Raw genomic sequence first — 14,813 nt, 5'->3', positions numbered from 1 at the left:
GTGACATTCATGCCAGGGGGCGAGCTCCGAGGTAACCGGCCATCGAAGCTCCAGCCACACCCCAGGCCAAAATCCAGGAACTTCCATTGTATGGCAGTTCCCTATAACTCACTCTGTCTCTGTCAGTTAGAGCTTTTGCTGGGTTGTAAATAGTTGTCAGATAAAGAGCTGTTCTTTTGAAGTCACTTCTGTCTGCCTCTTCCATTCACCCTATCAAGCACGTGTAACTGGGTATATCTTGTGCTTCAGAAAAATCAGATAGACACAACTCATGTGTATACGCAGTCATATTTGTTTAAAAACAAAAGCAATATACAACTATTGGTAATTCTTAGTTTTCACAAGTCTAGCTTGCAATAGTTCCAACTGAAGGTAGAGATTGTACAAATTGCTGTTCTCCTCCCATCAATAATAGATTTCTTACATTCTTTATTTTAATTTCAAACATTCCTTCCTCAGAAAACTGTCTACAATCTCCTTTTGTTCTATGGGATGGGATCCACTTGCCCAGGGACTGGGGCAATGGTTATTTCATTAGTGGCAAATCAGTTGCATCATATATAAAGGCGCTATACATTTCCCTTTAGTATTCCCATCCAAAATTCCCATCCCATTAAGAATGCACTGAAGAGGCACCAGAAGCATTTAAAGAGGAGGTAGTAATCAAAAGGTTCCTCCCCTCCCCCATCCTCAAGCTCCAAACTATTTGACAGTTCAGAAGCCAGATAAAGTGAGGGAGCTGAGGTAATGTTCTCTGTATGTTTTTCTATTGGTTTTATACATCTGCTACCAACAATGCAATCAACTCACCATTTCATTTCAACTGTCCCTTACTCCAAAAGCACACATACCTCACAACCATACATCAACAACTGAAAAATAGGTTCATAAAAGGGGGAAAGAAAGAAAAGACCAGAGTGTTAACATCGTAAACAGACATTTTTCTTCTATAGAACTTTGTAATTTTCAATCTACTTCAATTTTAGCAATAGTAATAGCACTTAGACTTATATACCACTTCACAGTGCTTTACAGGACTCTTCACAGAATCAGCCTATTGCCCCTGACAATATTGGGTCTTCACTTTAACAACCTTGGAAGGCAAAGGCAACCTTGAGTTGACGAGAATCGAAAGGATGGCAGTACTGCATTCTAACTACTGTGCCACCATGACACCTTTTTAACTTAAAGAAACATTAGTTTCCTGTTCAAGAAAAGGCTTTAGCTTTTAGGTTAGTTGAAAGCACTCATTTGTAGTGAAAACAGATTATCAGGCTCATTTTATGTTGTTTGTTTGTTTGTTTGTTTGTTATTTGCTATTTTTCCCATTTCCTATACTACCACCATAGTTCCCTCTAAGCTGAGCAGTGAGCAATCGCTCACTTAAAAATCATCATCAACTCAGAGTTTTCCAAACCTGCCCAGAAGCCGAGAGGGAAAGAGTGAGAGGGAAGGAGAGAGAGAGGAAGAGAGAGAAACAGATAGAAAAAAGAGAGGAAGGAAAAGAGAAAGAAAAAGAATGGGAGTAAGGAAGAGAGAAAGAAAATCAAAATCTAGTTTGAAACTAGCTCAACCATTTAAGTGGCATTTTGATATTGAGTTGCCCTATTATGAGCTCACTGTTATAGACACACAGTACAGTATTTTATTTTGAAATTATCTGAGGCAAAACAGGGTGGGGTTTTTATTTGTTTGTTTGTTTGTTTATTTATTTATTTATTTATTTATTTATTATTTCTGTGCCGCCCAGTCCCGAAGGGACTGCCGCTCAGACACTATACTTTTCCGCCCACCCCCCCCCAAAAAAATTAGAGGGAACACTGACTACCACTATGCATGGCTTTTATTCTCTCCTTTCTTGACAGTTTCCCTTCGTCTTTTGAGAGGAAAAGCTGGGAATAGCTCCAATATAGGACTTGCTCAGCCACTCTCCCTGAAACATGTTTCCTGACCGTTTAGAGTGTCACACACACCAAGAAAGAGTCCTTCATGAAGCAATCTCCAACTGTTCTGGCTTGGCCTAGCTGAGGATGGAGAGGGGAACCGGGTCGCACAAGTGGCGAGCTGCCACATACAGGCAGCTCGACTTGCGCAAGCACCAAGCTGATACGCGCATGTGTGCATAGCTCGTGCATGTTGAGCTGTGCACACATGCTGGCGCTCCATTTGGCAAGCTGTGATGCATATGTGCTCTGACCCACCACTTGTGTGGCCCAGATCCAAATAGACACATCCTGGTAGTGGTTTGTGTCCTTGGGATTGGGGATCCATAGAATAATACACTTCCTATCTTCTACCTGCAAGCACCATGAGCCTGGAAGAGGACTCTCTTAGGTATTACCACCTTCTCTCCTCCTTCAATTTTCAGGCACCATGTGCTCAGGAAGATTTTATGAACAGAGCATGGATACTCCTTTCCTTTTTAGATTTCGAGACCAGGCTGGCAGTTGCCTAGATAAAGCCAAACATGCAATCTCACAATCTTCTGAATCCTTCAAACTGATCCAACATCACCTCACAGGAATTTGGGTGCAGTTAAAACTGATACGGAATGCAAATTATGGGTAGCTTGAAAGGGCAATCTCTCACACACACACTCATTGGTTATGAGGCACAGATTGTGTTTGGTATTTCTAACAGTGAAGCCTGTGGCTCAAACAACTGTTTAGCCCCAAACCAAAACTCTCTTTACTATCTGTGCCAAAATGGGCAAAATCCAGGCATGACCCTCAAGACAAATGGTTTAGTGCTGGCTAGGTGAAGTTATCTGAGTTGAGTCCATTCCTACAGGTCAGCTTAAAATCCTATCTAGCTTGCCAATTGTTAGAAGAAAATTCTGGTTAATCTAGGCTGAATTTTCCAAAGAGTACTTTTGGGGTGAATTGGTTGAAGCAGAGGCAATTTTTTATTTGAGAGCATAGCAGACAATCTCAGTAATTAAAGGTAGGCTACAAAATTTGGGATGGTTACTTGAGAGAAAAACCCTTCCTGTGTTTCACCTAGGGACAGAGTTATCCTTCAGAATTATTAGAAATTGCAATTATCTAGATGGCCAAAAGAGTGTTCTGGGGTTTGGCATTGCTGCCTTTTTTTTCCATTTTTTACCATGTCAACTGGCTTTCTGTTTAATTAACATCGCAAATAGATGTGGCAGTCACAAAGAGGAAGGGTTTGTTTGTTTGTTTGTTTGTTTAAAACATTTATATAGCCACCCATCTTTAAGACTACCTGGATGGTTTCCAATAAAATCATTTTAAAAATTGTAAAATGAAAAATAATAGAAACAAAAAAATTGGCATTAATCCACAGCAACGTGTGATTATGTGGTACTTTCTTTATGCTTGGGAACTAGACAGCCAGGTGCTTAACAGAAGGCTAGGAAAGCAAACATTTCAGGGAACAAAATATTCCACAGGGCAGGAGCTGCGATAGGAAAAGCATCTTTCCTGACTCCCACTAAATGGCATTATTTGGGATCCAGAAATGCGCCCACCTTATCTAGTAGGACAGGGAGATCTCCTTAGGGAAAGATGCTCCCACAGAGAGTCCAGCTTTTTGCCATATTGGGCTTTAATTTTTTTTTAATGGGTGGAATTTCTAGTATGAATGGTGGAAGGCCTTAAGCATAAAACGTATCAGGAAAGACTTAATGAACTCAATCTGTATAGTCTGGAGGACAGAAGGAAAAGGGGGGACATGATCGAAACATTTAAATATATTAAAGGGTTAAAGGGTTAAATAAGTTATAAGTTAAATAAGGGTTAAATATATATTAAAGGGTTAAATAAGGTCCAGGAGGGAAGTGTTTTTAATAGGAAAGTATACACAAGAACAAGGGGACACAATCTGAAGTTAGTTGGGGGAAAGATCAAGAGCAACATGAGAAAATATTATTTTACTGAAAGAGTAGTAGATCCTTGGAACAAACTTCCAGCAGACGTGGTAGATAAATCCACAGTAACTGAATTTAAACATGCCTGGGATAAACATATATCCATCCTAAGATAAAATACAGAAAATAGTATAAGGGCAGACTCGATGGGCCATGAGGTCTTTTTCTGCCGTCAGACTTCTATGTTTTTATGTTTCTATGTATGCAGAAGAATGTTTACTTGAATGAGCTGACTTCCTTCCCACAATGCCACAAGGGGAGTTGTCCTATAATCTCACAGACACTATTTTTTTTTATAAAATAAACCTTTATATGAGCAATGAACTGTCTTAAATTGGGATAACCAAATCACTCCAAAGCTATCAGTTTACAGGAAATAGGTTTTCTTTGTTCTGACATGTCCTAAGCCCAGTCCAGGAACCATTGTTCTATATAGCCTTTGTTTGAAATGTTATACAATGTTTCCCTAAATATAAGACATCCGCTGAAAATGAGCGCATCCCCTGAAAATAATCCCCCTCCCCTGGAAAATTTCAGAACAGAAGGATTTAGGGATAGTGATTTCTGAGAGTCTCAAAATGGGTGAACAGTGTGGTCAGGCGGTAGGAAAAGCGAGTAGAATGCTTGGGTGCATAACTAGAGGTATAACAAGCAGGAAGAGAGAGATTGTGATCCTACGGTATAGAGCGCTGGTGAGACCACATTTGGAATATTGTGTTCAGTTCTGGAGACCTCACCTACAAAAAAATATTGATAAAATTGAACGGGTCCAAAGACGGGCTACGAAAATGGTGGAAGGTCTTACGCATAAAACATATCAGGAAAGACTTAATGAACTCAATCTGTATAGTCTGGAGGACAGAAGGGAAAGGAGGAATATGATCGAAATATTTAAATATGTTAAAGGGTTAAATAAGGTTCAGGAGGGAAGTATTTTTAATAGGAAATGGACCCAAGAACAAAGGGGCACAATCTGAGGTTAGTTGGGGGAAAGATCAGAGGCAACATGAGAAAATATTATTTTACTGAAAGAGTAGTAGATGCTTGGAACAAACTTCCAGCAAACGTGGTTGGTAAATCCACAATAACTGAATTTAAACATACCTGGGATAAACATATATCCACCCTAAGATAAAATACAGGAAATAATATAAGGGCAGACTAGATGGACCACGAGGTCTTTTTCTGCCGTCAATCTTCTATGTTTCTATGTTTCTAGTTCTTGATTTACTACCACAATTGAGCCAACACCTCCCCGAAAATAAGGCTCTTATTCTTCAGGGTCTTATTTTGGGGAAAACACAGTACTTGTCATTAAGGTCAGCAATCAATATTGCCTTTGTTTCAGCTAAGTGTTGCATAGCATTTCCAATTTGGCACTAAATTATTTTCCTACATAGTTATGCATGACTTATACAGAATTTATTTTTATTATTTTTATTCTATTCTGACATCTATTCTCATCATTCTCATCAAAAAGAAATTTTGGACACCAGTTCCTGATCTTTCCCTAAGGCATTTTTCTTCCTCCTATTCAGCAAAATGCAGCTACTTCTCACTCTGTCTTTTCTGTCTTTAACGGAAGATACTTAATTTAGAAAAAAACGAATGTTATATTCTTTATGTAAACTTGTAAATCATTAGAATTTTAATGCTGATTTGAGTTGATTTTTTTCCTGATCTCTTCAAGCTAATGATCCTTCTTCATCAATGAACTGGAATAAATAATGTGAATTTATTAATCCTTTTTTTTTTTTACTCAGAGACAGTTATTCTCAAATTAGGAAATAGGGAAATATCTATTTAATTTATACAGAAAAAATATCTTCAAAATATAAATCTGGTATAGTTGCAAGACATACACATGTGCATGTGTAAGTTTACATATATACATATACCTGGAAAAGAGGAAAAATAAAATATCTAAGTAATTTAGGGATTTTTAGCTAAAAACAACATTTTAAATTATGCCTTTAAAATATTACATGTGTCTGTGTCCACACTGAAATTCTGTTTCGAGGTGTGTAAAGTTTATGTCTCAGAAAAAATTGTTTGTATATTTCAAAAGATCAAGAAAAAAATGTACTATATAAATCTAGCATATACAAAATTAGGGTTTTTTTCATTTATTGTCCTGTGAATTAAGAAATATATTCCTAAGGCAGTAGCTTTGAAACATTGATTTATTTAGGAGCATATGTATCATCTTTCAAAGCAAAAGCTCTCAATGAAATTATATTAGCTTTTGAAGCAAAACTCTGCTAATACTGGCTCAGAGCTGAAAGTGAACTATTAATACACACTTCAGCCAAAGCCAGATTTGTTGTCATTTGTCTTACTAATGTAATGAAGGAAATGCAGAACAAAAGGAAAGCACCCTTTTATTATTATTTTATTACTGTTTAAGAACACTCACTGTCTTTGTTTCAACAATTCAGGAATATATATTATACCAGTTGGCCCACAGAGCAATTTCTGCTGGCACTTGAGCTGCTGCCCTAATTCAGCTCCAGCACGTATGTGCACACTGGCCAGCTGATTTTCAGCTCGCACGGAGGCTCTAGGGCATTTTCAGCTTCTGGAGGGCCTCCAGGGGATGTGGGGGGCATTTTTGCCCTCCCCAGGCTCCAGGAAAGCCTCTGGAACCTGGGGTGGGTGAAAAATGGCCCTACCGGTTCCACCAGAAGTTGGGAAACAGGTTGTTTCTGGCCTCCAGAGGACCTCTGGGGGAGCAGGAGAGGCAATTTTCACCCTCCCCATCACTGTACTAAATAGACAAGGAACATTTGGAATAACATGGTATTTTAAGGTTGTAAGGAAATTATGCTTCTGTGTGTTGGCACTACAAATCAAGCTGAGCTAAAATTTATTTTATTATTGAAGAAGCCTGATTTCATACATAATATTAAAACTTACATATAGTTTTCAATCCACAGTGATTAAGTTCATACATTGTGTTAACCAAATCTAAACAAGCTAGAATAAAATAGAATTATTTATTGGCCAAGTGTGATTGGAAAGACAAGGAATTTGTCATTGGTGCATATACTCTCAGTGTTCATAAAAGAAAAGATACATTTGTCAAGAATCATGAGGTACAACACCTAATGATTGTCATAGGGTACAAATAAATAAAGTATAAGCTCTATAATAATTTAAATAGCAGTGAAAATGAAATGAAGGATTTAGTTGATAACAAATTAATCTAGAATGTAATTCTGTAAACATTATTATAAAACATCTTTACCGGATAATATTTTAAAAATTATATCTGTTAGCCTTTCATTTTAAAAATGATTTGTTTTATGAATTAATTTTTATGATTCCTGAAAAGTATTATGTTTTAGATAATTATTAATATTTAACATCATCTTTGTTTGTTTTATTGCAGAAAAATAAACAAGTGCTACAGAGGCCGTTCTTGTCCAATAGTTGTGCATTGCAGGCAAGTATATTTAAAAAAAAACACATATCAAACTGACATGTTAATAGCTCTTTACATTGATTTATTAAATAATCAAATTAAATGCATTATAATTCTGACTACTTTGTTCATATTTTCTATTGGTGTTAGTTTCTTTTAAAAGCAGAAATTCTTGACAATTCTCATGTATAGATTGATGCCTTAAGGAAAGTTTATCTTAAATTATCTAAAACAGATGGTCAGATCTCACTTAAACCACTACAGAATTTGTTTCTTTTTAGGAAGATGTAACATATGTATTTAATATATATTGCAATTATACATATTTTTGCATGGGCAAAAAGCGTATTGAGTTAAATGAAATTTACTTCTTGGTAAATATGCATATGATTATACTACTACTATAAAAAATAGTCCTTTTCATCTGTTACTGAATTATATTTAACATATTTTTTTAAAACTTCATTTTTTGTTCATAGTGCAATAATAAAGTATAATTACCATATATGTATATTGTGATCTATTCACAATTACGTTTTATAGAAAATTCAGACTGGCCTTATTTTCTGAGTCTGTTTTGCCATATAGTTTAACAAACCCTGAAGTAGAAGAAGCAGAGTTTATATTATTAAAATGTTAAATAGAAATAAACATGGTGAAATAACTTTTGTCATTCTTTATGACAATAAGAAATACTTGGTGATCCAGCTAAAAATGGTTTTCTAAAAGATTACTATATTTTGGTTTATCAGTATAATGTTCAGTTTGAGTATTTAATCCAAGAATCACATTATTTCCAAAAGATCATTAAAATGATCATGGAAGTGATTTTTATAGGTATAGGCATGTAGGATTTTTTAAGTTTATGTGCATAATTATGACCAAGTCTATTATTTTAATGGGGGGGGAAAGACTGTTTTTGTTTATTTATTTTGAGTCTCTTGTCTAGTGGCACTTGAGCATCATTCTGTGGTTGTTTAATCTGATACAGCAAATTACTTTTCGCTCAGATTGAACACATTTTACTATTGTTGTCATATCTTTTTTCTTCCTGCAGTGCCTCAAAACCTTCTATATATTAAGAAATATTAAAATGAGAAATCACTTCCAATGGACTCATTCTCTTTTGTGGAAGTATTGTCAAAAAGCCATAATAGGTTAGAAACTGGGAAAAAGAACAAAAGGAAAATTGCTGAATCTTAATAATGTTTGCTCACAATAGATACAAAAGGCATCACATTTCCAGATAAAAGCTGGCTTCTTTTGAAAGCAGTGAAGCCTGTATTAGGATTACAAATCTTGTCATATTTACACTTTCTAAGACAAATCTCCATTTTTGTTGTCATTCCTGAACAGTAATGCGCTGAGCAAATTAAAAGTAATGTACAGAATATGAATAGCATCTTTTTTTAATTGCAGCAGTTTTTCTGTAGAGATGAAAGGAAGAAAATAGCTAGCCATATCTTTTTTCCAGACTCAGGTGGCTAGTATCCAATTTTCCCGTGAAGAATAATATGCCCTTTAAATAACAAAAGGTTTTTCATAGCAGAAGGAGAAGCAAGTCAGCTTGCAGAGCCAGGAAAGTTCCTGGAAATTTAAAAAGAGCTATCATTTGGGGAAAAGACTTTTTCCCTCTTCAGGTTTTTTTTTTACAGGCCAAGTTGAACAGCTTTTCATTAGGCATGCAGGTTTCTATACTTATTTGAGTAAAAATATTAAATGACAGTATTCCCAAGTGTGTATTCTTGTCTTTAGAGGAATAAATTCTTTATTCAAAGCTTTATTCATATACACACAAACCAAATAATCATGTATGAATAGTTCGTTTTTAGAGAAGTTTTTTTTTCAGTCACTATTAATGTGTTCCTTCATCTCAGATTAGTCCCCCACTTATATTTATACCATATCAAAATAAACTGTAAATTTGTTAGGATTTTGTTCACATTGAATTAATTAGATTTTTTTCTCATTGTCTGTAGTGATGGTGCAGGAAGAACCGGAACCTACATCCTAATTGATATGGTTCTCAATAAAATGGCCAAAGGTGAGAATAAAAAGTGATGATGCTTTAGAGTTCTGCAATATTCTGTCATATTCTTCTTCTTCTTTTTTTTTTTTGGGGGGGGGGGTTGTTAATTTTTTTTTCTTCTCCAATCACGTGTACAGAAAAAAAAGATACCATTAATTTTAAGTTACATTACAATATATCATGTTTGCAATTTCGGTATACATAGATTAACCAATGCCACCTTACCATTTGACATCTGAACAAAAAACAATTATTCCAATCCTTATATGATAAGAAAGAAAAAAAAACTTGTTAGCCAATATACATTTTAGGCTGTTACTATTCTTAATCACATCAAATTAATTAGATCATAATGCTTCAATTTTCTCAAAATCTCCTCCATATCAATTTTCATGTATACTTTAAACCCTCTTCAATAATAAATGCCCCTTAGAATAAAAAAGAAAAGGAAAAAGGACATTAAGGGAAAAGAAAAGGAGCAAAAATTTCCAATTACCTCCAGCCCAGTATTTAAATTAAATCCAATCATTGCTAAAAAAAAATAGTTAAAATATATATAAAGGGGGCAAAAAAGGAGAACCCACCAAATAGTATATCCCAAATATTGCCAGATTAATAAACCAAATTAAAAAAGAACCTAATTAAAAATAATTCCCTTTAATGAATAAAAATACAAAATAAAAATAGAGATTAAAGAAGATTTTAAAATAGCAAGGAAAAAAATAAGAAGATAAGAAAGATTTAAAAAGGAAGAATAAAAACAGAACTAAATATTCCATACATTCATCATAACCCACTCTGATTATAAGGCTTTCAATCCGTAACACTTTCAATCCAATAGAGTCATCCTACCCTATTCTAAAAGACAAAAAGTCACTATAATTCCAGTGAAATCATCTTCCCTACTCTAATTATAACATCATACCCTATTCTTCAAAAATAAAAAGAAAATCATTTTATACCCAGTAGAATCATCTTCCCTGCTCTAGTTAAAACAATTTCAATTCCATAGAATCACCTTACCCTATTATAAAGAAAAGAAAAAGGCACTGAAAAAACCAGCATAATCATCTTCCCTATTCTAATTATAACACTTTCAATCCAATAAAACCTTCATACCCTATTCTATAGGGGGGGAAATCACTGTAAACCCAGTGAAATCATCTGCCCTACTTTAATGATGACACTTTCAATCTAATAGAAACATCATAGCCTATTCTAAAAAAGCAAGAAAAATAAGTCACTGTAAACCCAGTGGAATCATCTGCCCTACTCTGATTATAACACTTTCAATCCAATAAAATCAACATACCCTATTCTGAAAAAAGGAAGAAAAATCATTAAATTTAATTTAATACTTATATTCCAAATTAAAAATATAATCAATATTTCTAGTTATCCTTATTCCCCTTTCTTTAACTTTAAAAAAAATCAGCAAATATCATTAAGAATGTTTTTTATTTCCATGCTTATTTTTGTATTCATCATAGTTTATCTACTTATAGTTCATTTACTTATATGTCTTATATAATTCCATAGTCCCTCTCATCTATATATTTGAACCAACAACAATATTAACCAAATTAATCATTAAACATTAGTCATTAATATTAATCATATTACCAGATCTAAACATTTTCAATTCAATTTCAATTTTAATAATATTATTTCATTATTCTAAATTTTTTCCCATCGAAATAATTTTATACATCTCGAAAAGTAACTTAGTTGATCATTATTTCAAATGCAACTCAATTAAAATATTAATTTTTACATTAATCATTAAAGCTAATCAACCCTATCAAACCTAACCATTTACAATTTCTCTTTTGACAATAATATTTCATTATTTCAAAAAAATTTCCCACCAAGAAAATTTTATAAGTCTCAAATGTCTTGGGGGCTTCCCTCGCCCCTCTCTATTCTGTCATATTGATAGAATGGCCTCAGACACTTTTCGAGGAAAATTGTCTTTGCTGAATTGGATGCTGATTTTTTTCCCCTCAAGATTTTTTTAAATAAATGGTTACAAAAATGTTTACATGCAGTTACATAAAGTATAAGATGTGTATTTTCATCATTTATGTAACTTCAAATAAGAGAATGTAGAGGATACATAATTAGTATTATTTGTAAGTATCCATTTCTTCAGCTGCATTCATCTTTTGTAGTTAAATTGAATAGCTTTTCTGGTTTGGTGGTTATTCATGAGATCATTTTCAACCTGAAATTTGAAGAATTCCATCAGTTATTACCTGCATTTAATAGACTAGTTTAAGTATTCCTGATCAAAGAGTTTCCTTGAATCCCTAACAGAAACTGACACCACTCCTACATCATATAACGCTAAACATTGCATATTTCTGAATGCATGCCTATTATTTATATGCAATTTTTTATAAATTCAAAATAAGAATAAGTGAACACAGCAGGCACAGAGGTTTGAATCCCATTCTTGTTTATTCACTTCTACTTTATTTTAATTGTGAAATTGTTAATAAAGCCCCAAAACATATTGGACGCCTTCGTCCAATATGTGAAAACAATTCCATTGTTAACAATACTCAGCCCTTCTAACCCCTCGGATTCTGATTGTTGTTCTGTTTCAATGACTGTGGGTTGGTATGGTTGTTGTATGAGAGGGGCGGCATACAAATCTAAATAATAATAATAATAATAATAATAATAATAATAATAATAATAATAATAATAATAATAATACAGTAATTTGACAGCAATGTTTTTCAGATCTCAATGTTGTTTGGATTGCTTCCTTCCTTTCTTTTTGGCCTGTTAGATGTGCCTTCATTTAAGGTGTCTTTCATTCCATCTGTGCATTGCCATGATCCAGGATTCTTAGTGATATTCAAAGCTGATATCAGTCTTGAAGAACTGTGCTGGCTTATATCTTTCTTTGGTCTTTCCTTCTTTCCTCAACTGCTTCTCAACCTGTTTCTGCTCCTCCCAATTCTAAGGGGGCCTTTCATTTTATTGAACTCACCACATTTGTGATTAGATGCTGTCTGCTCTCTATACAAGCGATACAGTATTACTTGAGCATGTGCAGTGCCCAGAATGGCAGATGTGCTCAGAAAGTCCTGGAGACTTTGAGACATGGGAAGAGAGGGAAGATTTCATTGTCAATCTTTCTTCCTGGAAATGTGGAAATTCTTTAAGAATTTATGGGATGGTATTTGTGTACTGTAATGCGTTCTCACTGAGATGTCTAAGGATTGCTTTACTGGTTGTAGCATACTCCCTGGGCTTCTTTATCATTCTACATTCAAATTGTTCACATTTCTTGTCCAGGCATATTCAAGTTCCTTATGGATCTTTTGCACTGCCATGATCCAGGATTCTTAGTGATATTCAAAGCTGATCTCAGCCTTGAAGAACTCTGCTGGCTTATATCTTTCTTTGATCTTTCCTTCTTTCCTTGGGCTCTTACAGACATGTTTTGAGCATGGCTCCCTTTTTTTAATTTTTGTTTTTCCCTGGCCTCGAAGAGCTAAATAGTTGTATGTTTTGGATTTCAGTGCTTAAAGCTTTTGGAAGATGGAATTCACTAAGTTATCCATAAACAGTGTGACCCACATCGTTTAAAACCCTGCTGTTCTGTTCAAAAAAAGTTCCTAATGTTATGTTCGGGTCACATATGACCCGGACCGAAAAAAATTCATTTGAAGTGCTTATGTTTGGTCAATTTGAAAACTTTTTTCACTTGGAAAGTAGTCTGAACATTTCTGCACACAATGATATGAAAATTGAAATGAAAAAATTAATCCTTATTGGTTTATTTTGCACATAAATGTGCCGCCCCCCCCCCCGTTTTTGTGATTTTTTTTCAATTTATGGATAGTTTTGCTTGCAAAATCCATTCTATTTTACTAAAGTTGGTGTGGGATTGGTAGCTTGAACATTACTGCACACAATGATATGAAAATTGAACTGAAAAAATTAATCCTTATTGGTTTATTTTGCACATAAATGTGCCTCCCCCCCGTTTTTGTGAAATAGTCTTTAATTTATGGATAGTTTTGCTAGCAGAATGCATTCTATTTTGCTAAAGTTGGTGTGGGATTTGTAGCTTGAACATTTCTGAACATAATGATATGAAAATTGAACTGGAAAAATTGATGCATATTGGTTTATTTTGCATATAAATTTATTTCAATTTATATAAAAATTATGCTGTTAATTTCAAACTTACATACTTTTTTTTAGTAAAATGGATTTCTTTCATAAAATTAGTTATCTGGCTACAATGTGGTTGATTTTCAAAAGGATATTCCAAATATTTATAGACAAATATGTATAAACAGTGACAATAATGGCACACAGCAAGGCCGGGGGGGGTGGCCCTTTTGTGGCAAAAATAAACCAATAAGAACCATTTTTTTCAGTTCATTTATATTTTTCTCATGTTCAGAAATGTTCAATTTAGTATATCAAACCTTTTGGGGGGAAATTCCTCAGGGATTTGTAGCCTTAAAAAATATAAATTGACACGAAATTCAGAAAGGATGGGGGGAGGGGCTTTTTGATCAAAATAAAAATATAAGTCTCAATTTTTCCAGTTCAATTTTCATATCATTATGTTCATAAATGTTCAAACTAGTTTTCCAGTTGAAAAAGTTTTCAAAAAGATTAAATTCAAGTACCTAAAAAAAATATTTTTGGTCCTGTCATATACGAACAGAAACAGATTTGAAGTTATGATTTTTTTTTGCCCAGAAAACAATTAGCCACCACCCCAAAAATATTTTTTGATGACCAGCATTGTTAAATTGAGTAAATGAATGCCTAAGATTTTAAAGAATATTTCGGATTTGGAGCATAAAAAAATAAAAAGTGAAAATGATTGCAAGCAGCCGAGGGGGGGGGGGGCTTATTTCTAATGTTAAAAAACCAGTAAGAATCATTTTTTTCAGTTCCTTTATATTTTTCTTATATTCAGAAATGTTCAAGCTACCAATCCCACACCAACTCCAGTAAAATAGAATGGATTTTGCAAGCAAAACTATCCATAAATTGAAAAAAAATCACAAAAACGGGGGGGGCACATTTATGTGCAAAATAAACCAATAAGGATTAATTTTTTCATTTCAATTTTCATATCATTGTGTGCAGAAATGTTCAGACTACTTTCCAAGTGAAAAAAGTTTTCAAATTGACCAAACATAAGCACTTCAAATGAAGTGTTTTCGGTCCGGGTCGTATGTGACCCGAACATAACATTAGGAACTTTTTTTGCCCAGCAAAAACTAAGCCCCCCACCCCCCCAAAAAAATTCTCATAGAGAGAACCCCTGAAATGATGAAAAGTCATGAAATTTCAAGTTTCAGATATGCAGGGAAAATTTTTTACAGGGACTCAAACTTGGCTTCGGGTCACATACGACCCGAACAGAACAGCAGGGTTAAATTGAATTTAATTTGCAGCAATTCTCAAATACGTTGCTATTCAAT

At 34.2% G+C, this 14,813-nt stretch overlaps 1 protein-coding gene across 1 annotated transcript in view; it reads left to right on the top strand.

The window, feature by feature from the left end:
* Positions 1-14,813, top strand: part of PTPRN2 (protein tyrosine phosphatase receptor type N2) — a 797,416-nt gene that overhangs the window by 757,834 nt on the left and 24,769 nt on the right. Inside the window, exons 20-21 of the mRNA XM_070729468.1 lie at positions 7,284-7,337; positions 9,296-9,360. Of these exons, the coding sequence (XP_070585569.1) occupies positions 7,284-7,337; positions 9,296-9,360 (119 nt within the window). The remainder of the gene's footprint in view (positions 1-7,283; positions 7,338-9,295; positions 9,361-14,813) is intronic.

The sequence above is a fragment of the Erythrolamprus reginae genome, chromosome Z, assembly GCF_031021105.1.
Source record: "Erythrolamprus reginae isolate rEryReg1 chromosome Z, rEryReg1.hap1, whole genome shotgun sequence".
In the NCBI taxonomy this organism is placed as follows: Eukaryota; Metazoa; Chordata; class Lepidosauria; order Squamata; family Dipsadidae; genus Erythrolamprus; species Erythrolamprus reginae.
This window is presented reverse-complemented; position numbering and strand designations above follow the sequence as displayed.